Source organism: Zootoca vivipara, chromosome 1 (assembly GCF_963506605.1).
Source record: "Zootoca vivipara chromosome 1, rZooViv1.1, whole genome shotgun sequence".
NCBI classification, from domain to species: domain Eukaryota; kingdom Metazoa; phylum Chordata; class Lepidosauria; order Squamata; family Lacertidae; genus Zootoca; species Zootoca vivipara.
In genome coordinates this window covers 72,497,299-72,520,774 of record NC_083276.1, presented here as the reverse complement: position 1 = coordinate 72,520,774, position 23,476 = coordinate 72,497,299, and the positions used below count along the sequence as shown (strand labels likewise).

General features: G+C 42.1%; 2 protein-coding genes across 4 annotated transcripts in view; both read right to left on the bottom strand.

Moving 5' to 3' along the window:
• Positions 1 to 2,955, bottom strand: part of CARS1 (cysteinyl-tRNA synthetase 1) — a 34,822-nt gene extending 31,867 nt beyond the window's left edge. The window contains exon 1 of one of the 2 annotated variants that reach the window (XM_035120845.2): positions 2,829 to 2,955. In XM_035120845.2, the coding sequence (XP_034976736.2) occupies positions 2,829 to 2,847 (19 nt within the window). In that variant the 5' untranslated portion in view covers positions 2,848 to 2,955. The remainder of the gene's footprint in view (positions 1 to 2,828) is intronic. The other variant, XM_035120836.2, reaches the window with a different exon arrangement.
• A 279-nt stretch (positions 2,956 to 3,234) lies between these two features.
• On the bottom strand, positions 3,235 to 21,916 carry LOC118087838 (tumor necrosis factor receptor superfamily member 10B). Of its 2 annotated transcripts, XM_035120867.2 has the most exons (11): positions 21,826 to 21,916; positions 14,843 to 14,927; positions 12,854 to 12,985; positions 12,233 to 12,341; positions 11,038 to 11,108; positions 9,566 to 9,703; positions 8,812 to 8,834; positions 7,548 to 7,598; positions 7,064 to 7,213; positions 5,708 to 5,759; positions 3,238 to 4,620 (listed from the first exon to the last, which is right to left on the bottom strand). In XM_035120867.2, the coding sequence occupies exons 1-11, from the start codon at positions 21,871 to 21,873 to the stop codon at positions 4,322 to 4,324; spliced, it is 1,158 nt and encodes a 385-aa protein (XP_034976758.2). In that variant the 5' UTR covers positions 21,874 to 21,916; the 3' UTR covers positions 3,238 to 4,321. The 2 variants fall into 2 exon arrangements, with proteins under 2 accessions (XP_060132134.1, XP_034976758.2); XM_060276151.1 differs by lacking the exon at positions 7,548 to 7,598 and having other exon boundaries at positions 3,235 to 4,620.
• Between the last annotated feature and the right edge of the window lie 1,560 nt (positions 21,917 to 23,476).

Genomic DNA, 23,476 nt, shown 5'->3' with positions numbered 1-23,476 from the left:
CCTCATGAGAACTGCCTGAAATATATGTGATCTAGGATACAAAGCTTGTAGGCTTTTACATACATGCTCTGGAATGCAAACTGATCACCCTTTTCTTTTTAAATTAATGGCTCTACACATTTACCTCAAAGACTTAATTATGTGTTTGGAAATGCTAAGAACACTGCATGCTACTCAACTGAGTCATAAGAGTATACTCACTGAAACCAATGTCCTTGAGTAACATTGCCATTGATTTCAATGGGTCTACTCTGTGTATGACTACCATTGAATATTATCTATAGGTGGACTTTGATTATCCAAGAAAAATGTAAGAGGAAATCAGTACTGTATATTTTATCATCATATGTGGAGTCTGGCAGGGCATTGATGTGGCATGGTACAGTGGTACCTCGTGTTATGTACTTAATCCGTTCCAGAGGTCTGTCCATAACCGGAAACTGCTTGTAACATGAGGCACGCTTTCACTAATGGCGCCCTCCCCACTGCTGCCACGCCGCATCCCTGGGCAAAGCTCGTAACAAGGGGCATCTACTTCTGGGTTAGCGGAGCGCATAACCCGAAGCATTCGTAAGGGGGACGGTACGTAACACGAGGTACCACTGTATCTAGATTTCAGGGCCTAGGCAGAACCAGAAACAGACTAGTCAGTGACTAGTCTGAAAACAATTCCTAATTTTAAAATATGATCAATTGTTTTCTTTAAACAAATGTCTAACCAACCCTAGTTTAAATGGAAGAAAACAGGGGTGATTCCATCAAGGTAGCTAAGCAAAGCAGTCTTCATTAGATAAAGAAGGTCAAGACAGACTGAGTTCCTATAAACATACCTAGAAATAAGTCCCATTAGGACATATGTCTGAGTAGCCTTACAAGGGATTGCACTGTCAATTAGAAAGTTATAATGACCTTATTTTGGAAACTGATATGTATCCAAAGGCCTGAGGGCTAATAAGCTTTTATATAACACTATTAGTGGAGTTGCTTGATGCTTTCAAGGTATTTGGCTTACCTTCACATGATCTAGCACTAGTATTACCAAAATAGAAATGGTACTGAAGACTTTTCCTGGCACCCTATGTGGAAGTAAACATTTGTACTGTATTCAGTAACAGCCCAGGTTAATAACATGGCATCTGGTGACCTAAGCAAGACCAGGTGGCCACATAACACCAGGAATGCTTTGGAATAATCAATAGTGTGTGCTCTGTTCAAGCCATGGTCCTCAATGCAGTCAAATACTAATAGCTGCCAAAACACAATCACAATACCCTTTTGGTAAAGCTTTAATCTGGATGGAGACTATCCATGAAACAGCTGGCATGCATGAAGCAGTCATGTGATGGAGTCAGCATATGCCCATTTGCCATTTCAATCCACATTGCCATGGTGTCCCACAGTCTGCTTTCAGTAGCATTGCATCTGAATAGCATGCACTACAGCAGCTGCAGTCAAATGGGCAATATCCAAGACAAATTCACAACATGTCAAACACTAGCCTTAAATATTTATCTTACACCTTCTCGTGCAAAGAAAAAGGATATGGTAAATGTTCTCCTTATGTTCTCACAGCATTTTCTAACTAATGGACATAGTGTTTTACAATCACTACATTAATCAACATACAAAGCCATGTTTGGAGTACCATGTACAGTTTTGGTCATCCCATTTCTAAAAAAGGAGCACAGCACTGGAAAAGGTATGCCCAAGAAATCTAAATTAAAATATCAGAGTGCAGGAACATTACTTCCTTTAATGCAGTGTTTCCCAACCTTGTGCCTCCAGATGTTTTGGGACTACAACTCCCATCATCCCTAGCTAGCAAGACCAGTGGTCAGGAATGATGGGAGTTGTAGTCCCAAAACATCTGGAGGCACAAGGTTGGGAAACACTGCTTTAATGAAAATTCAAATCTGGTGGGGGGGGAGTGAGCTAAGTTGTTGGGGTGGCAGGGAGATGAACAAGGAAGGCATGACAGAGTTCAGAAAGATATGAGGCAAATGAATAGAGTAGAACTCAGGGTAACAGCTAATGAAAACGACTGGCAGTAGATTCAGAACCGACAAAAGGAAATGCTGTAAACCACCCTGCAATCTTTGGATGAAGAGCGGTACATAAATTTAATAAATAATAATAATGTTTCTCATGACACCTGTCACCCTGTGTTTGCAATTCATTGCCTCAGCATTCAGTGATGCTTGCTGACTTGGGCAGACCTGTACCATGGAACTTTTAATGTCAGGCACAGCAGCTACATGGAACCTCCTGGTGCAGGCGCAGTACTCATCCAAATCCCATCCACCGCGCACCCAGCACTTCCCAGTGGCTCTCTGGCGGATCCCTTTAGGGACCAGGACGCTGGGCCTGCCGTTGGAACCTGCGGGGCTCCTACAAATGCCCCCGTGACGTAGGTTGCAAATACGACCAACTCCTTCACGAAAGGGAAACATCACCTCGCTGAAAGTCGCCTGCTTAGGTAAGCCGGTGGTTCCCGGGAATCGAAACTCGCTCGTCGGTGAGTCACATCGGAGAGGATTCCACGACAACCAGAAGCGTCGTGAGCCACCCATTGTCAGTCGCAGGAGGCCCAGCAGGGCAGCGCCACGACAGCCCTGGGCAGCCACCAGGTGGTCCACTGGCCCCCATTACTGAAAGCCCCGCAGGTGCCCCATATGGCGCCTCAGCAGATATTGCACAGCTAAACCGCCCGCCCCCGTGGCTCCACATCTCCTCCCCTCTGCTCCAGGGGACGCGGCCCTCGCCCCGGTGCGCCTCCTTGTTCCCAGCCCGGACTCCCTCGCTCAGAACCCAAGAAGCGCAAAGCTCACCGGCTGCCGGTGCCGCCATCCCGCTTCTTCCGCTCCTCCCTCAGCTGCTCGTCTAACGCCAACGCCGATCTGCTAGCACAGGCTGATGCAACCCACGGCGCGTCCGGAAGCACAGCTCTGCTTCCGGCGAGCGCGGGCGTTGCGTGACCAGGCAACGCAGAGACGCCTCTCCGGCCCAGATGTGGATCATGTGACCGCCGCCCTGGATTGACACGCATGCGCTCTAGTTCCTTGTTTACCGCTGGACAGCCCTCACCTGGATCACGCTGGTGGCCCATCTAGGCTAGTTTCCCCGTGGCAAAGTGGTGCTCCTTCTTACAAATTTGACAGCAACTGAGTCGTTTAAGGGGGTGGAAACTATTTGGGGGGATTATAGGGGTTCTTTTTTAAATTTACTGTACTTCGTCCTTTCATTTCATTTCTCACTCAGCCTTCTAGCCACAGTAAATGCTGCTGGATGTTTTTCAGGTGCCGGTATTCCCGTAATATAAATTTAACTGGATCAACTCCATGGTGAGGTTAAACATTCTAAACCTGTTCACCTCCCACAAGCCGATTTTCTAGCATCCCATCTTCCGAAATAAGGATGAAACACTGTTAAGGCTCTTTGGACATTTAAGTGCTATGTAAATTGGAGCAATTATATATTCTCTTTCATCTCACTTTTTTCCTTGTAAATTTCCCCACATATGACATAAGCAATGAATTTTTACAGTAGAAAGTGTTTATTGACAAGTGTTTAAATACAAATGATTTGCAAAAGATTTGCAAGTGGCATATTTTCTAAATATAAAAAATAAAATTCATAATTCTAAGATTTCATTGAAAATGTAAAGTCTCAAGTCTCTCTCTCTCTCTCCCCCACCCCCCGAATAACACTTCTACATGATTTTATAACCCTGCAGTTCTGGCTTCAAACAAATTATGTCCCGTTTCAGCCTGCTGAACGTTAATAAAAACGCTTTGCAATTTATGTAAAACCTTTGGTATTACACTGAAGTTTGGTCACAATAGGAAGCACATTTTATAAAGAACATTATTTTTTTGATAATGTAAGAGTGTTTAAGATAGAATATACTTCAGTCCTTTCTGCTGAATATCTAACAGTAACAATTTCACTGGATATTTGAAAATGGTGTAAAATTGGATCATTCTGCACTGTGTACATTCATTTCCTACCTTCTTTGAACCTGTGTACATTCATTTCCTACCTTCTTTGTTTAAAAATGCTCAAGTACAGCAATTCACAGGAGTTCAAGTTACAATCTCACATTTTGATGTTACAAAATACACAGATGTAGATATATATATATATATACATCATGCATTGTTCTGTCCTCCAGACAAATGGTACTAGTCTCCATACTTACCATATTAGCAGTGTGTTCTGCTTACTCAGCAGTTACATGCACTAAAATAAGGTCAGCCAGACCCATACAATTTGTAGTTTGCAGATTCTGCTCTTGTTCAGTTTTATTTAAAAAATCTAAATATTAGTCTTCGGTCTCCAGTGTTATTATACCTTTGCTTTTTAATTCATTTGTTAGATTTTCATAAATATTTGTAAGCTTCAAAGCCCATATGCCGTTTAATAATTTAAGCAAAGCATCCTTAATGCCATATCTGTTTTGTAAAGTTTTTAGCATCTGATAACGTTGTTCATTGGTTTGCGAAGGGTGATCACGCTCTATTTCTTCCATGTAATTGTCTTCTAAGCCACTCTTCCTCATAAGATCCTTCCAGTAGTGCAGTGGTACCATCTTCCTTGAGTCTAAATAGATTTCGTCCAGCACTACAATACAAGATAATGTTTAGTTTAGAAGGTGTACTTTTAGTACATTTGCATGCTACTGAACTGCAGTTCAAAAAAACTTTATAGATTTTTCTTTCAATGTGATACTATCTCTTTTCTTCTGCAGCATCTAGTTAAAAAGACTTAAATACCAACTGTATAGTGCTCAACATACTGCTATTTCAGTTAAATTATGTATGGTTGTTTCCAACGCTGCATTTCTGTTCATGCAAGACTTCTACTTGTACAACAGAATTTCCTCTTTTCTCTCCAGCTACCTACAGCCTCCTTCCCTATGTACACTCTCAAAAACTGCTCTAGAGAGTTAGGAGATCCTCCAGAAGAGATTTTTGAGATGCACCAAGGGAAAAGAGGAAGGGGAAGTCCCAGAGTTTGTACTGAACTATTGACTTCTATTCAGTTTTCATTCATTAAAACTGTATTCTGCCCTTCCTCCCAAAGCAGCACAGGGCAGCAATACAAAGCTAGTAGACTATGGTAGCTTTCTGAAAATAAAATTAAAACTGGACTAGATAGACCTTTGGTTTGATCTTATGAGGGACAATATGTCTGTCTCCCACAGCTTGCGGTGGGACTACTGTGCCCAAAACTTACAAAAACAGCTGTTCTCAGTGCACAAAACCCACACAGGTCCCTGTTGCATACTGATAAGAAAACCACCCTACATAATGGATAAAGGGGATCCACTGCTGTTTCTCCTAAATCCACAAGGACTCGTGCATGCAGAAGCAGGTAAGTGCAGATGTTTTGTCAATGACTACTGGACTCTTGTTCTGCATGCTTGCCTTCCATAGCTTTCTCATATTGGAACTTCTTGAATTCAGCACATTTGATGTAATAAAACATTTTAAGCGGAACCATCGAAGTTGAAAAGAATCAACTTATTCACATACATAAAATTTTAACTATTTCCTATAGTTTAAGAACATAGCCAATAAAAATTTGGGACATGAATACTGGATTACCATCATTTTACATCAGGTTAAAATAAGGAAAAATACTTTCTCAATACTTCTGCTGGTTTACAGATTGTGGGGTGGGGAAAACAACACTTGGAAAGACTTACCTTTAAAATCATAGTTTTTAGCCACAACTACTACAGGTTGTTGCCTTGAACCCTGCAACAGTGAGGAAAAAATAACCGCCATAAATTTCAGTAGCAATTCAGAGAGATAAAGAATTCATATCATTTGTTTTAGGGTAGTTGGCATGTTACATTTATAAACAGTTCTACAAAAATTCCTTAGCAGCAGCAATTTAGCTTTGTAGAATAGCTTTTTGAAGAAAACCACACTGACAAACTTTAAGCAAACTTTCCTCTATTGCATGCTATAAAAGTGATGACTGTCACAGAATTTATTGAAGCATTTCTTCAAAATATTATAATTAAGCAAAGGGCCATATTTTAAATACGATGTTCAGGTGGTTTATTTTACAACAATACAGGCAGCGACCATTTTAAGTATGCCCGATGTGTGTGCGATTGTGCACATGCACATTCCGCTGAACCCAGAAGTGACCAAAAATGTCACCAAAAGGGGCAGAAGGGGATGCTTGCAGGATTTTTCAATGGTGTTTCAAATATACGTGTGAACATAACACCCACATAAATTGTACTCAAAAAGGCAACTCTATCTTGCTATTTCTTATCTTTTAGTGCTTAAACTTTTCCTAACATTCTTTAACTCTCTATACAACAGCATTTGTGAGCCAATGAATCATCACAAACATCCAACCAGGATATAAATATTAAATTTGTACAGAGAATGATTCTCACTGAACAACACTAATTGACTCAAAGTACCCCCATCTTGGTCCATCCCAGGATGGAGTACTGTAGTACTCACATGGAAATGAAGGTGAATCTAGAGATACATTTCAGATACTTCTATCAATACAGTCATACCTTGGGTTGTGAACGTGATCTGTGCGGGAGGCAGGCTTGCAACCCACAGCGTTTGCAACCCGCAGTGCTGCATCTGCGCACGCATGTGACATGATTTGGCGCTTCTGCGCATGACATTTTGTGATTCTGTGCATGCACCAAAACCCGGAAGTAACCTGTTCCTGTACTTCCGGGTTCGGAACGGTCCGCAACCTGAAAACGCGTAACCCACAGCATTCACAACCTGAGGCATGACTATATTTGCTTTTTTTGTTTCCGTCTACCTTAAGTATGTTCTTTGCTTGAGCTCCAACTGCTGTTCTTGTATTGCTGGTACCCAAGAAACAGCCAGCTAACCTAATCAGTTTCTCGCACACCACCATAAAACAGAGGTGGGGAAACCTTTGGACCCTCCACATGTTTTGAGCTCCCAACTCCTGTAAGATTTAGCTAGCAAGGCCAGTGGTCAGAGATGCTCCCACCCCAGTCATCAGGTATAGAGAAAATTCCAGTTGAACAGCTTCCACACTTTCTTACATTGGGCTGCAGGCTTGCAGCGGTGGATTCAGTGCTTCCCAGGAGAGGTTCTTCATTTGTGCTGCCCGCTGCCAGGTCACTTCTGTCAGTATTCCCAGGCAACTTGTTTTCCGATACAGGTCCTGGCTTTTCTATCTGATTTACAAGCAGCTGCAAATAAAAGGAAAAAAAACCCCTTTTGGTATGAGATGGTTGTCAGCTTTAGGAATGCTTGTGTGTGTCAAAAGCACAATCCTGGACATGTTTACTCAGCAGTACACACTTAGATGAGGCAGATTTATTTCCATGCGCCTGTTTACAGCAGGGGTAACTAACCTGAGGCTCTCCAGATGTGTTGGACCTCCAACTGTCATCAGCCCCAGCCACAATGGCTAATAGTAAGGGATGATTGGAGTTGTAGTACAGCAACACCAGGAAGCCACAGGTTAGCCACCCCTGGGGTATAGGATCACAGACTAAGCATAAGAACATCAGAATGTTTTACCGATTCAGATGAAGCTCCATTTGGTCCAGGTTTCTTTTTGTTACAGTGTTCCTGAAAGCAGAAACCCAATTTAAATGCAAGATTCGGTGTGCTTTGTTTTTGTTTTTTTAAAAAACCTTACCTATAAAGGGTTGCATGTGCTCAGTGTAACAAACTGGATTGCTGATGCATGCATGCATGGGCAATATTGGCATGCCAGCATGGCAAACTGCTAAAGTACACATAGGCATCAATGATCCACTTTATATGCAACCAATAGTTATCTCTCATTATATATATACTTTTGGTAACAAAGGTTTTATTCATTTTCATATTTAAATTTTTTAATATGGTTATACCGAGATATATCTGTTTACATTCTAGCACATGACATGCAACAAATACATAAACAGAAAACAATAAACATTTCTGAATATACTAACAAAGTTGTGTCAAAGTGTATATACCAAAATTATTATAATTATTACATTTATGAAATGATGTATATTAACACGTATTGCTTAGATTGATGAGTATAAGTAAAAGCTATTTTGTTTCCATAACAATTAGAATTTGTATAAAGGTGGTGGTTGGGGAATTAAAGTATGTACTTCACGCATGCCAGACTGTGCTGTAAACTATGGCACTGTTCTACCATATGCCTCATTATTTGTGTAGCCAATAAAGTCACACCAAACTGCATAAAAATTGATGTTTCTTTTGACCTCTTGCTAATTTAATTTTTTCTGTCAATTAACAGTTTTTCCAATAATGCCGCTTGCCAAATTGCATTATACCATTGGTCCACAGTTAATAAACTGAGCAACTATCACTTGTGTACTAGATATCTGCACTATATCATGACAAGTTATCATGACTGCAACAGCACACAGCGCTGAGCACATGGAACCCAGTATAGCAAAGGATTTCAAAAAAATAGTTTAATTACCATAATTACCTGACCTAGCAAAAAAAACCTCATATTCTTTCCTGAATGAGACTGCAGATCCCCCCCCCCGGGCCAGGTGTTTAAAAAAATGTCATCAAACTCTATGAAGCAGGACATTGTGGTCAGTTCCTTTCCATTAGTCTCTTGCATCTCATAACTCATCAATGAGATTATGAGATGCAAGAGACTAATGGAAAGGAACTGACCACAATGTCCTGCTTCACACACCCCACAATGACAACTGCCAGCCATGTCCACCCAAAATATGGGGAAGGCAAGAGGCTAAGTATACCAGGCATGTTTCTATAATATGGAATGATATTTATGGACACTTACCCACCAAGGTTGGGGAGAAGTTTCTTGACAGGAATGGTGAGAGAGAGAAATAAATGTTTATATATCAGTGTATTGGTCATAATACAGCAACTTTGAAAATTTTTCAAAACATAACTAAGACCAGGCATCCCCAAACTGCGGCCCTCCAGATGTTTTAGACTACAACTCTCATGATCCCTAGCTAACAGGACCAGTGGTCAGGGATGATGGGAATTGTAGTCCAAAACATCTGGAGGGCCGAAGTTTGGGGATGCCTGACTAAAGACGGTTGGAATGTCATGTTCTCTTCATTCTTAGTTTTATGATTAACACAGTGGATTAACACAGTGGAATGAACAGGAGAACCCCCAGAGCAGCATAAGGGTGAGGGTGGGTACACTGTTCCACAGGGCAAGCAGAAGCACTTGCACCAATAGGATGACCTCCTAAACACTACAAAGCACTCTCTGGTGTAAGGCCCTGATTTTGATGGTGTTTAACTTTCAAATAGGGACGCAGGTGGCGCTGTGGTTTAAACCACTGTGCTGCTTGGACTTGCGGTGGTTCGAGGCCCCGTGACGGGGTGAGCTCCCGTTGTTCGGTCCCAGCTCCTGCCAACCTAGCAATTTGAAAGCACGTCAAAGTGCAAGTAGATAAATAGGCGGGAAGGGATTGGTTCTGGGACCTTCTGCAAGCTACACATGTCCTCGGACACTGAGAGCTGGTCCTTCCCACTGGCTCTTTCCCAAATCCCAGCTGTTTTCCAGGAAATTACCTTCATCGCTTTGACAGAAACCATTTCTTGTAGACTTCCAGCGAATTAATGCAAAAGCACCAAATCCAATGATAAAAACAACAACAAAAACAACAACAAATGTAATGACTATATGAAGTGAAGTGGCATCCTTGGTTTCTGGAAGGAAAGGGGAAAAAAAAGCACATTAGAAACAGGTCCCAATCACCAGAACCTTTCACTTGGGCTGAAATATTGATGAAAGATACACCCAGCTTGCTTTGGGTAAAATAATTAACTAATGCTTTACAAAAACGTACCTGGTGCCTCTGATAGTAAACGTAGGAAGGGGGCCATGAAAGAAGACACAGGCCACTATCTCCCAAGAACGCAGCAATGTGGGGTGAAAAATGTTCAGTTTCATAAGTTCATTAATAATGCAGCAATGTGGGGTGAAAAATGTTCAGTTTCATAAGTTCATTAATAACAGTGACTGGGTGCCCTTAAAAACAATATTAGCCAAGCAGAATGTATGTGACCCCATGGACCAGAGCACGCCAGGCACTCCTGTCTTCCACTGCCATAGGTAACCCCCAAACCGCAGGGACTTGGTCAAATGTAACAATAAATTATGATTTCACTTTATGTCCAAATGAGGTCTATGCCTTGTAGCCTCAATCCTGCTGTTAAGTCACAGAGATGTCACCAATTTCAAGTTGTGTTAGTGCAGAAAGGTAACCAGTTGCAGATTCAGGCTGTCATGTAGTTACTTGCACCCTGGTATATTACCGTATATTCCGGCGTATAAGACGACCCCCAACTTTCCCAGTTAAAATACAGCATTTGGGATATACTCTCCGTATAAGTAATACGACCCGGGGTATAAGACGACCCCCAACTTTTGAGAAGATTTTCCTGGGTTAAAAAGTAGTCTTATGCGCAGGAATATACAGTACACTGTTTCTGCCAATGTGAGTATTTCATTGGAAAAAGAAGAGGTGGATCCCTGAAGTCTTGAGAGAATAGAGGATTTGATTCCTGAACCATCTACCATAGGAGACAGCAAGCAAAGCTGCCAAAAGAGTAACAGACTTTTCCATTTCCACTCTAAACAGGCTTTAAAATGGTAACACTATGGGCAGGGCTAGTTATCTCTTATCTTTTTATTATACCTAAATATTTTTAGGTGCTTTATGAATAAAAGGTGGAACCTGCAACAAAATGTTGTAGTGTTGACTATTCCTGCTCACTATTCCAGTCAGCTAGCTATGCTATCTTCAAGAGTACTCAATTCCACCAGGGCAGGCATAGGCAAACTCGGCCCTCCAGATGTTTTGGGACTACAACTCCCATGAACCCTAGCTAACAAGACCAGTGGTCAGGGATGCTGGGAACTGTATCCCTAAAACATTTGGAGGGCTGAGTTTGCCTATGCCTGCACTAGGGCTTGAAACTGCCCACTACAAAAAGCAAGAGAGGTGGTCATTCTGGAAAACATAGTATTCATACCGTACCTGTAGGAGAGCCACACTTCATATCTGTAGTGGCATTGCAGTTTTGCACAGGAATCTGCCCTTCAGGACACCTAGATGTTAGGTTTAAAAAGAAGATGACAGACAGGTTAGGGCACCTGTGCCTTCTAAAGACATGCAGCTTAAACTTGTCTCTTCAGATGGATGTGCAAACTTCATAGAAAATGTATTTGCTATTAAAAAACAAACAAATAGCAAATACATTTTCTATGAAGTTTGCACATCCATCTGAAGAGACAAGTTTTTGCTATTAGGGAAACAATCGGTTGAAAGTGGAAAACATCTATGTGACTGTAAGGGGAAGATCTGGATTATTATGAACTTGGAGGACGATTTGAACTTTAGAAAAAAGACGGCAGTGGACGGTTGCGAGGAATCCCCAATTTCTTGAAGCATGGGAACCCAAATAAAAAATTCTTTAGACGATTTGGCATAACATTCGGTTTGATTGATATATATATGTGTATAATTTGAAATAATGAATGTGATATAATTGGTTTTAATTGGAAAATTAATAAAAATATATTTAAAAAAAGAAAAAGAAAAAGTATTTGCTATTAAAAGCTATGATGAGAAGTTTTCACATTATGGATGACCAATAACAAATATTTTATTTTTAAAAGTTAATTTTCATAAATTTTAAAACCAGCATTCTTATTTTAAATGTAAAATTGTTAAAATTTAAACGGACCGTAAACATCTAAAGCATTCAGCTATTATCTTCCAAATTCCATCAGATATTCCATCAACTCTGATGGATCACCCCCCCCCCAAAAAAACCCCTGTCATCTAGTAGAAGCTATTCCATCAGACTACCTGTATTGTTTCCAACCCACCTGGTCATTATGAAAACTGTAACTCTTAAGAACCTGCATCCAAGTTTGCTTTTCCCTCCACCCAATGCAGCCCTCAACTTGCCCAGCACAAAGGGGCTTTGGACTGTTCTGCCAATCATTATATTAACCAACCAGTATGCCTCCTTGCTTAGGAAATACAAGTACCAAAAAGAGACCTGATTTAAAAACAAATTATTTAAAATTTGCCTTTTTGAGGGGTGTTTTTTTATTATGAGATACCACTTTTATTTAAAGTCAATCCGTGCCAACATATTCTTGCATTTTTGCAGTACCCAAGCCTTTCTTTAAAGACAGCCACACAAACCCATTAATGTACGTACTTTGTCTTGCACCTAACACATTCCTCGCAGCTTGGGGGGCAGTAATACCCAGCTTTGCACCGACATTCAGTGTTACTCTTCACAGTGCAGCTCTTCACCATTTCAAAACCTAAAAAAAGGGATAGAAATAAATCTGCAATGCTTCCTAAAATTGTCAATGGTCATCCTCTCTTTTCAGAGAAGCATGAAAGTTTAGGCAGGGCCGCATGTTCAAAACATTTAGAGAAACAATTGATTAATTTATAGAACTCTACAAAGGATACAAAGCAACTCAAAGATCCCTAAGTGAACACTGCCTTGGAAAGAACTAGCATTCAAGGTGGTCCCACTTCTAGGTCATGAAGCGGGTAGGGAATCAGGGACAGGGAACTTCTTGCCCTCCAGATGTTACTTAACTCCATCAGCCCCAGCCAGCATGGCCAACAGCCAGGGATGATGAGAGATGCAGTTCAGCACCATTCTGGAGGGCCATAGTTTTAACATATCTGGTTTAATTAGATTGTGGTGGGTCCCCTCAGCAGACTATTAAAGCAAAACAAAATACAACTGATTGGCAAAAGACATCTGACCTTTTGAAACCCTAGCGTCCGAAAACAACCAATTCACAAAACCATACTGTACCAAATTTGCATTCATCACAAGGCAAGCATTTCTGAAATCCATTTGCATGAGCAGTGTAGTCTATTCCTTCGTGGCAGGGTGCACAAATTCCAGAAGTATGTGGCTTAATGCAGCTTTCAGCAACATGGGTACCTATTATATGGGGACATTTTAAAAAATCATGTTAATTAAGGTATTTCTGGAATGCATACCTCTGACTTTAACTGCAATGTGAACCTTTTTGCTTAAATTAAGATTACAAAGGTGTCAATCTATAAAGAATGTATGCAGCCCAATCTTATGTGTGTTTACACAGGTCGGTGTGTACAAGTTGGCTGCACATTTACTGGAAAGTGAATTCCACAGAACTGCATGAGACTAATCCCCAGAGCTATTGTCTGGAGTGAGAGAGATTGGGGCAGAAGTGTCAGTCTGCTGCGGAAGAGCTCTGATGGTGGAGCCACATCCACCAGAGGCCCCTAGTAAGCCCCCTCAAAAAACACAGGAACAGATTGAACACCTGGAGCAGCAGGTCCCTAAATGGGGTGCTCCAGTGGTGGGGCACAGGTGCCTTTTTCCAATATTTAAACCAGAAATTTGTTTTAAATGCAGAACATTTCAAAAGGGTGTCACATTTAAGCTTTAACAATTAAAGGTAGCTCCTTATCATTCTTTCAAGTCTAAAACAAGCATATTTTTGGACAAGTATATCATAGTGGGTAGATTAGATCAGTGTTTCTCAACCAGTGTGCCTCCAGATGTTTTGGGACTACAACTCCCATCATTCCTGACCACTGGTCTTGCTAGCTAGGGATGATGGGAGTTGTAGTCCCAAAACATCTGGAGGCACACTGGTTGAGAAACACTGGATTAGATAACCAAGACTGGGAAGGCTCATGTTTGAATCTCAATTCCACCACGAAGCCCCTGGCAACCTTGGAGCAGCCATCATCTCTCAGCCTAACCCTACCTCAAATGAGGGAGAGAGGAGAGGAGTCTCCGTTTTGGAGGAAGGCTTTGGTCGAATGAAATTGAGTAAAGGCTGAATTCAACTACCCCGTTACGCTAGCAGAAGCCAAGGTACAGTCTCCTGCTCGCACAACAGGGCTTTCCCCTCCTCCCCCAAATCCACTTCGGAGGGTTGGGAGATCCCTCAGAACAGCATGCAGGGGGAGGAGAGGGGAGACTGTTCTACAAGCCCAAGCATTTCTGCTTGTCCAACAGTACGATCTCCTTAGCACTGGGTTGGAAGAGATTCAGAGGGCCATCTAGTCGCCATGCATGAATCTTTTGCCCAACATGGGGCTCAAGCTCACAACCCTGAGATTAAGAGTCTTGTGCTCTACTGACTGAGCTATCATACCAGAAAGCTTACATTGGTTTAAATGGTTGCTAGTTTTTCTGAAATTTATTCACTTTTGCAATAAGAAATCATTTTTGGACAAGCTCCCAAGTTGTTATTTTACAGAGAAAGTGCAATATTTCCCCCCATAAAGGATGCAAATTCCCAAAGGCTGGATCAGGGAAGAAAAGAAGAGGAGGAAGATAAGTGGTAACTTGGTTTGAAACAATTTTAGATTACAACCACGTCAAACCTGGAAGTGCGTGTCCCTTTTTTTTGGATTACAACCCTTTTTTTTTGGAGGCCCCATAGGTGTAACCTTGGGTTACAACCTGTTTTGGTTTACAACTGGACCTCCGGAACAGATTATGGTTGTAAACCAAGGTACCACTGTACCATAAATAACTGTTGCCACCTCCCCCACGATCTATTTCACCTTTAAAGTGAATCTGCACTACTGTTGGCAAACCAGCATACATGTTTCAATAAGCACGGAAACGTGTGCTTTGGCCCTAATACTTGCCTGTTTTACAGAATAGCTGAGATAGTTTTGATGAAAAATATAGGAAAGAGTACCATATTAAGGCTAAACATGATGAACAAATCCTTTACAATAAGAGAGACTCAGTTATTTTGCTAAATACAGAAGCAACTGCATGACCACTTACCTGCAGGGCATCGTTTGCAACAATGTCCCCCAGAATCAAGATACTGTTCATGATCACATTGAGGTATCCACCATGGAGATTCAACCTAAAGAGATTCAGAGGGACAGGCTTCATAGGAATGGACTTCACAGGTGCATCATTCCAACTTAATATGAGATTTATTGGCTATGTAAAAACTCACTTTCCAGTACTTCAGCATATTCACAGGGAGAACACCTAAACATTCCTTTGCTAAGCTTTCAAGTAGAGCTCAATTCAAAATTTTGCTTTTTTAAACATTAAATCAAACTTTTATTCTCCTCATAGCAACCAGAAAAAGAGGTTGCAAGCAATCTTTCCCACATAATAAGTGCACCAAGCAAAACTCCTTTTGACATTTTGGGTAAAAGAATTTCCTGCAATAAGAAATAGCTGTGTTCCCCATCCCAGATATGAGAGATACATTATTTTAAAGGTTTTATACCCTTGTCCTGCATGCAAACTGTGGGCTTCCTGCTTTTAGAACTGAAGAAGGAATTGGACAGTAGCATGGACAGAGGGCAACTACATGATGTGCTGAAAAGTTAATGCCAACTCACTTGTTTCCAGTGATAAGAAAGACAGCCTAACTCCAGCTCCTTATTGCAATTTATGCAATCTGGATGACTGTGCTACAGTGCTACACTGGAGCGGAAGTGCACATCAGGAAGGTCTGTTGAATGGAAAACGCAAGCAAGCCAAGAAACACACTAAGTTGTTTTGGCATGAAGAACTGGACCATCGTCATACATTCAAGCACACCTCTGAGAACTGGAATGTTATATTATAAAATAAAATCTGGGATGTTAAAAATGGGACAGTTCTGGAGGACCACTTTCCCAAAAAATCTTGGCTGTATTAGCAAGAACAAAATTTTCAAATTTCTAAGTAGCTTCACCAATGCCAGTGGGATTTTCATAGACAATGTGGTTGTGAATCAGATAGTCAAACTATGTCAACAGGAGTTTTCTGAGTGATCCAGGAACTTCTCCAACCCTAAGCCCTCCTGGCTTCAGGCTATTGGAAACAGAGAATTCAGAGTACAATTTCACAACTTGGAACTCTACTTTTAAGCTGCACAAATAAATATAGTGGTCAGATCTGACATTGCAAGATGATTAGTAGTAAAAAGGTGTGGTTCTCAAACTGATCAGAGACAAGATAAAGATCTGAACAAGCCTACATGTCCAACAATTAATTCTGAGCCTAAATATATGACAAAGTGATCAAAACCACCCTTGTTAGCACACAGCATAAACTTCTGCAATGGGAAACAGTGAACCTGTTGTGCAATAGGAATAGGTCCTACCACCGGGGGTGGTAGAGATAAGGCCAAACTCAACTTTGGGATGGACTACATAGCTCACTTGCAAAAAAGGCCTCACAACCAATTCCCAATGGTGGCTGGTATCCCTTGGGACTAGTAGGACACCAGGCAAGGAACACAACAGTAGGTGGAGTCAGAGCCAATGAAAGGCACTACCGCAGCCAATAACAGGCAGAATCAACAGATTCTAGTTTTGTCCCCCATCCTCCTCCCTGCTGAGCTATACAAGGGTGTGGAGGCTGAGGAGGAGGAAGTTAACAGCCAGTGTCGTGTCCTAGACTGGCTGTAAGTAAAACGGCAGGCAGGCAGGGGCCAGCTGAGAATGGTGTCTTGTTGAAAGGGATCAGATGCAGGGTTCTGCAAGAGACCCCAGAGAGTCACTGCCAGTTAAGAGTAAATCACCCTGGGCTAAGTGGACTAATGGCCTGAAATTGCACGTGGCAGCTTCCTATATTCCTATCCCGCTGATTTAAACAGAATGAATTTCCAAGTTGTGACTTGAACACCACGCTGTAAAAAGCACAGAGATAGCTGGAGAGATTTCAATAACAAATAAACTAGAAAGTTGCTCCTAGATATACTAAATGTGATGCCCATGTTTCAAAAACCCTTCATTATGACTTAGATGCCCCATCTAGGCTCTTGCAGCAGAAGAGACTCTTTTCTTCTTTGCACTCAGTTTGAGAACCAGGGTGAAAATAATACACAGAGTGAATTAAAGCACAATGATCTCAAGGTGATTTAGTAGTGAAATAAAGCAAAAACTAATTAGGATGTGCACCTTAGTTTTTCTCTGTGGCATCTACAGACTATTAAAAGAATGCACTTGTGAAAATACTGTTATGTGGCTTGTTACCTAGGTGTAAAGTCTGTTATTTTCCCCTTGGGTTGGCAGAGGCTGATGGAGAAATTACATTTCAGACATTCAGTATTTATTTTTAATGCTAACATTTTATCAAATTGCTAATGTTACTGAGACATTTAACAAGCGAGAACATTCCACCTTGCATCCCAACTGAAAAAAAATCGCATTTACTTGAAAACTGTCTGTGTTTAGAATCAGAGAGATTTAGTTGGAAATTACTTCAATCTAAATCTGTAAAATACATTTCCAAGCTGCTGTGGTAATATCAGCTGCACTTTTACTGCCACAGTCCAAGGAAAATTTGTAAGAAAAGTTAAATTCTTCAGTGAATTTACAGTGCAATATTAATCATGCCTATTTAGAAGCAAACCCCATCATGTTCAAATGGGGGAACTATGGGATTGCAACCTTTGGAATATAGCACCTTGCCTATGGTACCAAAGTGTGTTCTCATTTAGGAACCTTACGAGGCCAGATCTGCTAAGCAGCGCTTGTTGAATTTAATAACTTAATTTTACAGCATCCTGGTCCTGACTGCTAGAGAGGGGATGCATAAAAATTCACTGCAAAATAAATAATTAAATATTACATCAGAGAGAAGTCTGTGCTAGTTTTCCTAAGGGAAAACAATCAAAATTATAACCACCCCTGTCCACCTGCAGTTTGAAATTAGCACATGAATATCCAGTGGCCTGGACCTACCTCACTTTTCTTTATGTTTTTGTTTAAACCTGTCCATCAAAACAAGCTATACAGTAGCTGCAAATTGCAAAGCAATAGCAGCAAATCAGCCAGCAACAAAGACATGCTATATATGCTGTAAACAAGGTACAAAAACTAATAAAATCCACAACCATTCATAAACATAGGTATGTGTTCACATAGAGAGAGCAAAACAAAATAAAACATAAAAAGTAACATAAAATATCATGTGCATACAACAATCACGTTATGGTTTGAATGTTTAGTACCCCGATACATAATTTTAAAATTAAATAATTGAGATTACAAAGTAGAAAATGAAAAGAGTTCTATTTCCTGCTTCCAGGGTATTCTGTGGAGTAGGAGGTAGTACCATAAGCAGGTATTTTAAAATTTATTTTAAAGACCTATACTCCTATCTTTCAAAGAAGGTAAACTCTAAGATGGCTTATATAGGTAATAAAACATTACTAAATAGAACTCTTAAAGCCACATTTGCCCTGTTACACTTAACCATGTGGTTGGATATATAGAGTGAAGAGGAAAGTGATACTTTTAAAGGGAACCAAAAAGTTTTATCCATTCAAAGCCTGAATACATTTAATAGTGCAATCCTAAACTGCTTTGTTCCAGCCCCACCCATGCTCAATATCAACGGTGTTTCCGAAATTTTTTACACATCACTTGGGAAGACAGGCAAACTAATATCAGTGTACTGGAAGAAGCAAAGATCACCAGTGTTGAAGCAATGATTCTTCAACATCAACTTCGTCGGACTGGTCATGTTGTGCGGATGCCTGATGATCGTCTTCCAAACCAACTACTCTACTGTATCCCGAACTTAAAATTAGAAAGCGTAATGCTGGTGGTCAACAAAAGAGGTTTAAAGACTGTCTCAGGGCAAATCTTAAAAAATGTAGTATAAACACTGACAACTGGGAAACACTGGCCTGCGAGTGCTCCAGTTGGAGAACAGCCTTTACCAAAGGCTTTGAAGACACTGGAACTCAGAACGCAGTAAGGGAGAAACGTGCTAAGAGGAAGGCACGCTTGGCAAATCCACACCATGATCAACTCCCGCCTGGAAACCAATGTCCCTACTTTGGAAGGACGTGTGGATCCAGAATTGGCCTCCACAGTCACTTACAGACCCATTGTTAAAACCATGTTTATGGAAGACAATCTTACTCGGCTACGAGTGATCGCCAAAGAAGAAGAAGAAGAAGACTCCTAGGAAAGTATAGAACTCCAGGCCTAACAGCAGTATCCTATGGACACTCATTCAGAAGTAAACCCTCTTGTGCCCTTGGAGTGGTTACTCCTCAGGAAGTACAGAACCGCAGCTTGCATTTTGCTCGCCAATAGCAGGTCTAGTACAACTGATTTGCCAACTACTCTACCAGTCTTGGACATTGGAAGAGCTACTAAAGCTGGATCTAGATACATCAAAGAAGCATTTCAGTTAAACACGTTGTAAATGTAAACAGGGAATTCTGGTAGGGGAAAACGGGAGTGCACAGAGCCATCTGGTGGCACAGTGCTATATCGCATATACCATGCATATAAATCCTTTTTTCTTTACCAATCTAGCTTCTCCAAACATAGGTGTCTGCTCCGTTGTTTTCCCATTTCAATCTTCCTGAAAGCATTTCGGTCTCAAGCAATCATCCTGTCATAGATATAAACCAGGGGTCCCCAAACTAAGGCCCGGGTTTCAATCTAGCCCGTGGACAGTTTTTACTTGAGTAGAATGTGTCCTTTTATTTAAAATGCATCTCTGGGTTGTTTGTGAGGCCTGCCTGGTGTTTTTACATGAGTAGAATGTGTCCTTTTATTTAAAATGCATCTCTGGGTTATTTGTGGAGCATAGGAATTCAGCCGTGTTTTTTTTCAAAATATAGTCTGGCCCCCCACAAGGTCTGAGGGACAGTGGACTGGCCCCCTGCTGAAAAAGTTTGGTGACCCCTGATATAAACGATCCCCCCACCTTTCAGGCCACAAAGGTGGAAAAGGTGTTGGCCTATCAGGAGCTAGGCTAGTAAAAATATTTCTGGCTGATCATCTTTATGAAACTATTTGCCGTAGAACACAGTAATAGGAATATAGGAACAGACGCAGGGTGGATAAAAATCAATGATTTTTTTTAAAAAAAATCAAAATCGATTTTTTTTATTTAAATCGGATTTTTTTAAATAAAATGCTTTTTGAGGAAAATATATTACCATCCAAAGGTTATTCCATCATGAAATAAAGATTAGTTTTTTAATTATGTAGAATAAGGTTGTATGTTTATTTTTTGGGGTAAATAAATTCCATTAATCCATTCACAATGTCATGCTCTTCCAGAGGTTTTTGTAAGATTATTGGGCAGTTTCTCTGCCTACAAGATATTATCACAGATGCTTGGTTTACTTTTGCAGTTCTCAAAACTGAATTTGACTCAACAGAGATCACATGCCTCTTCTTCATAGTAAAAATGTTATAACATGAACAGAGTTGAGAAAAAGACCTTAATCCTATTGTTCTACAAACCTATGAATACAGAAACAACCCCTTCAGTGCTAAGTTTCAAGAAGTTCAGTGAATAGAATAGAAACAATATTTTTCTGATTGTTTGGAGTGGACAGTATTTAAGTTTTTCATGTGTAGGCTGGGCTGACAGTCTAAGTTTCTTAAAATATATACATTTTGTTTTTGTTTAGCCAAATTAGTTAACAAACATGGATGTTTGTTTAAGCAAATACCGGTAACATATGCTGTAATGTTATTGTTTCAGTTGAATAAATCTATTTAAATTGTTATTATTAAGGTAATGATTTATTTTTCTCCTTCCTGAGTATAGTAAAGTTGTCAAAATATGAATGATTAACCTATTAAACTGGGGATAAAAAACTAATATGAAAAGTTGTTATTCTAAAAATCTTCATATACTTGCATATTAAAGTTATACCAGCAAGAATTAGTCTTTATGTAGAAAACTATGATTTAAATCAAGCCTTACTGACTAGTGATTTAAATCGTGATATAAATCAAATCCACCCTGAACAGAAGTAATGCAAATCAGACATTGGAGAGGAAGGGGGGGGGGAAGAGCCGCCAAGTTTGCCTGAATGTGCCGAAGAACGCGAAGAGCAAAGTCCTCTCGAATCCCGGAAGCTCTCTGCCTGACGTCACAGGGTATTAACATGTCGTTACCCACTTAATGAATGACGTCACCATTAATGGTTATTACAGTAGCAAGTATTGACTTCAGGCGGAGAAGGGAATAGCTTCGGATTGCGGATTTGAAGGCGGGTTGCAAAAGGACCCCTGGGGGAGCGCCTACGCCCATCCCACTTTCGTTTCGACGGACTTCCCATAGTTTCCGGGAAGTGCAAAGCCTCGTCCGAGAAACGGCGGGGCTGGAGCCGATCTCCCTCTCGAAGCGCCTCCAACTTCCAAGACCCCCCCCCAAAAAAGCCAACCGCCGCCCTCTTGAACTTTCCGCTCTTCGGAAGAAGGCGACCCTCAAGACTGCTGTCCGATTGCCTGTGCGGGCAGGAGCCATTTTGAGCAGCGGGGAGAAAGCCGAAGCGAGCCAAAACTTGGGAGCCGGCCGGCTTCCTTATCAGCCGCGAACACAAGCGGCGCACGGTGCAAGGTCCGCGGCATCAACAGGTCACGAGGAAGGGGCTCCCCCGCGAAAACCATGACCCAGGGGACGCGGGAAGGGGGAACCCGCTCCTCACCAGTCCCAGCCAGCGGGGCCGGGGTGGGGGAGCTGCTGGGAGCCCCAACCACCCCCGGAGGAGGACTCGCTCCATAGATCCTGGCGGCGAACTCGGCCGAGAACGTCGCCTCCCAACCCGGGGCCGCTTCGCCGCGCGGGGGAACTTTCCCGCGGGGAGTGAAAGGCGGCGCAGTAAAAACAATGGCTCGCGGGGAAGGCAGGCGCGCGCCGCTCGGCCCTTAGGGGAACCCTCCCGCTGCCGCCCTGCGCCCAACTCGCGAGGAGAGCGGCGCTGCCTTCTGCAGCTCTCCACCGACGCTGCTGCCCCGGGGTTCCCGCTCTCACTGCCCGTCGTAACTCACCACCAGCACTAAGGCCGTCAGCACCGCTACCCTCAGCACAACCGCCATATCTCCCTCCAAATGGGACGAAAAAGCACCACGCCTCTCCCAAGTTGTCTGAGAGAAGCAACTTCGGTCCGGCCCCTTGTGAGTTGCTATTGGCGGGTTTCTTCTCTCTCCCCGCCCCCACCCGCGCGGAAGAAAGTTACTGTACAGTATTGGGAAGTTCCCCCACCCTCAAATGTGTAGCCTTATCCCGAAAGAAAAGGAATTGGGGATCATTTATCCGTGAGAGATGGCGTCGCCATTTCTCACCAACTGGCCGCAGCCCTCATACCTGAGTTCTCAGTGGCCCGCGCTGTTTTTCTTTATGCTGTCGTTTTCATTTAATAAGATTAGCAGACCGCTTGGTTGTGAGAAACTATGAGCAGTTTACGGAAATAACAGAATAAAGCATCTATTTCAGTGTATCTGAAGAAGTGCTCATGCACACGAAAGCTCATACCAAAATAAAAAACTTAGTTGGTCTTTAAGGTGCTGCGGGAAGGAATTTTTTTATTTTGTTTCGACTACGTCAGACCAACACGGCTACCTACCTGTAACTAGAATAAAGCATTGCAATTGTGGGTTAATAAAACAGTTGAAACAGGATATGAGAGAACGCAGTAGGCCTACGTGCGCTGCAGGCTCTTATTTACACACATCCCACCCAGAACATGGAGAGCAAGAGGCAAACCTGGCAGGCTAGATAATCATATGGAGCAGGGAGGGGGAGCATGAACAAGGGGCGCCTGTCCATTCCTTTGCCACTGTTGATCCCTGTAATGTGCAGGGTAGCTGCAGGGGCGGGGAGGTGGGAGCAGCCTGTGAAGTGATGGTGCCCCCTCTCCTCTTCCAGGGGAGTATTTTACCCAGGGCTCTCTCAAACTTGTCAGCACCCAGGTTGGGCAGGTGGAGAGAGGGAGGAAGCAGGGCTCGTGATACTGTCAGGGTGTGGCCCTGGCTGAATTAGGCAATAGGGTTGACTCAGCCTCCAAAGGAGTTCTATAGCCCAGGGCACCTTGGAACTAAGATACCCTCTTTCCCGTACCAATGGAGGCAGGCGGCCGGACGAAATAGAGATGTGAGAACATTAAAGCGCTCTGGCAGTACCCAGAGGGCCATTTGCGCAAACTGCTCTCCAGTTCAAGGATGAGATGGGTTAGACAGTATTCTCGAACCTACCAACATGAGTCTGACCAAACTGCAGTAGGCAGTGGAAGACAGGAGTGCCTGGCGTGCTCTGGTCCATGGGGTCACGAAGAGTTGGACACAACTTAACGACAACAAGGACTCCAGTTCCTGCTCTCCACCCCATGCACAAATATCAACACATGACAGTCCCCCACCTAACCCCCAGACTATTTCAAGAGAGGGGTGGGGCAAGCAGTCCAGATTTTGTCTATTCTGGTTCAGCTCACTTGGTTGTAAATTTCTAAGCCAAATTAGCAGTCACCAGGAAAAAAATCGGGCATGGGGGAGAGTGGAGGACAGAAGAGACAGAGTATATTTCTAGGTGGGTGAGTTGTGTCCCAATTGTTAAGATCTCCAAAAGGAAAATAAGAGTTTTCTTTGCTTGCTTAGAGCCCCCAGAGTAGCTTACATATAATCAAAACAAGCCAGTCCCTACCCA

Excerpts from the sequence above, each read along its gene's own strand:
- LOC118087838 (XM_035120867.2), bottom strand. The coding sequence starts at position 21,873 with ATGGCGGTTGTGCTGAGGGTAGCGGTGCTGACGGCCTTAGTGCTGGTG. Across the intron at positions 11,109-12,232 it reads TGTGTTAGGTGCAAGACAAA|GTGTCCTGAAGGGCAGATTC; the intron begins GTACGTACATTA and ends CCTAACATCTAG. Across the intron at positions 7,599-8,811 it reads CTTCTCCCCAACCTTGGTGG|GAACACTGTAACAAAAAGAA; the intron begins GTAAGTGTCCAT and ends TTCTGCTTTCAG.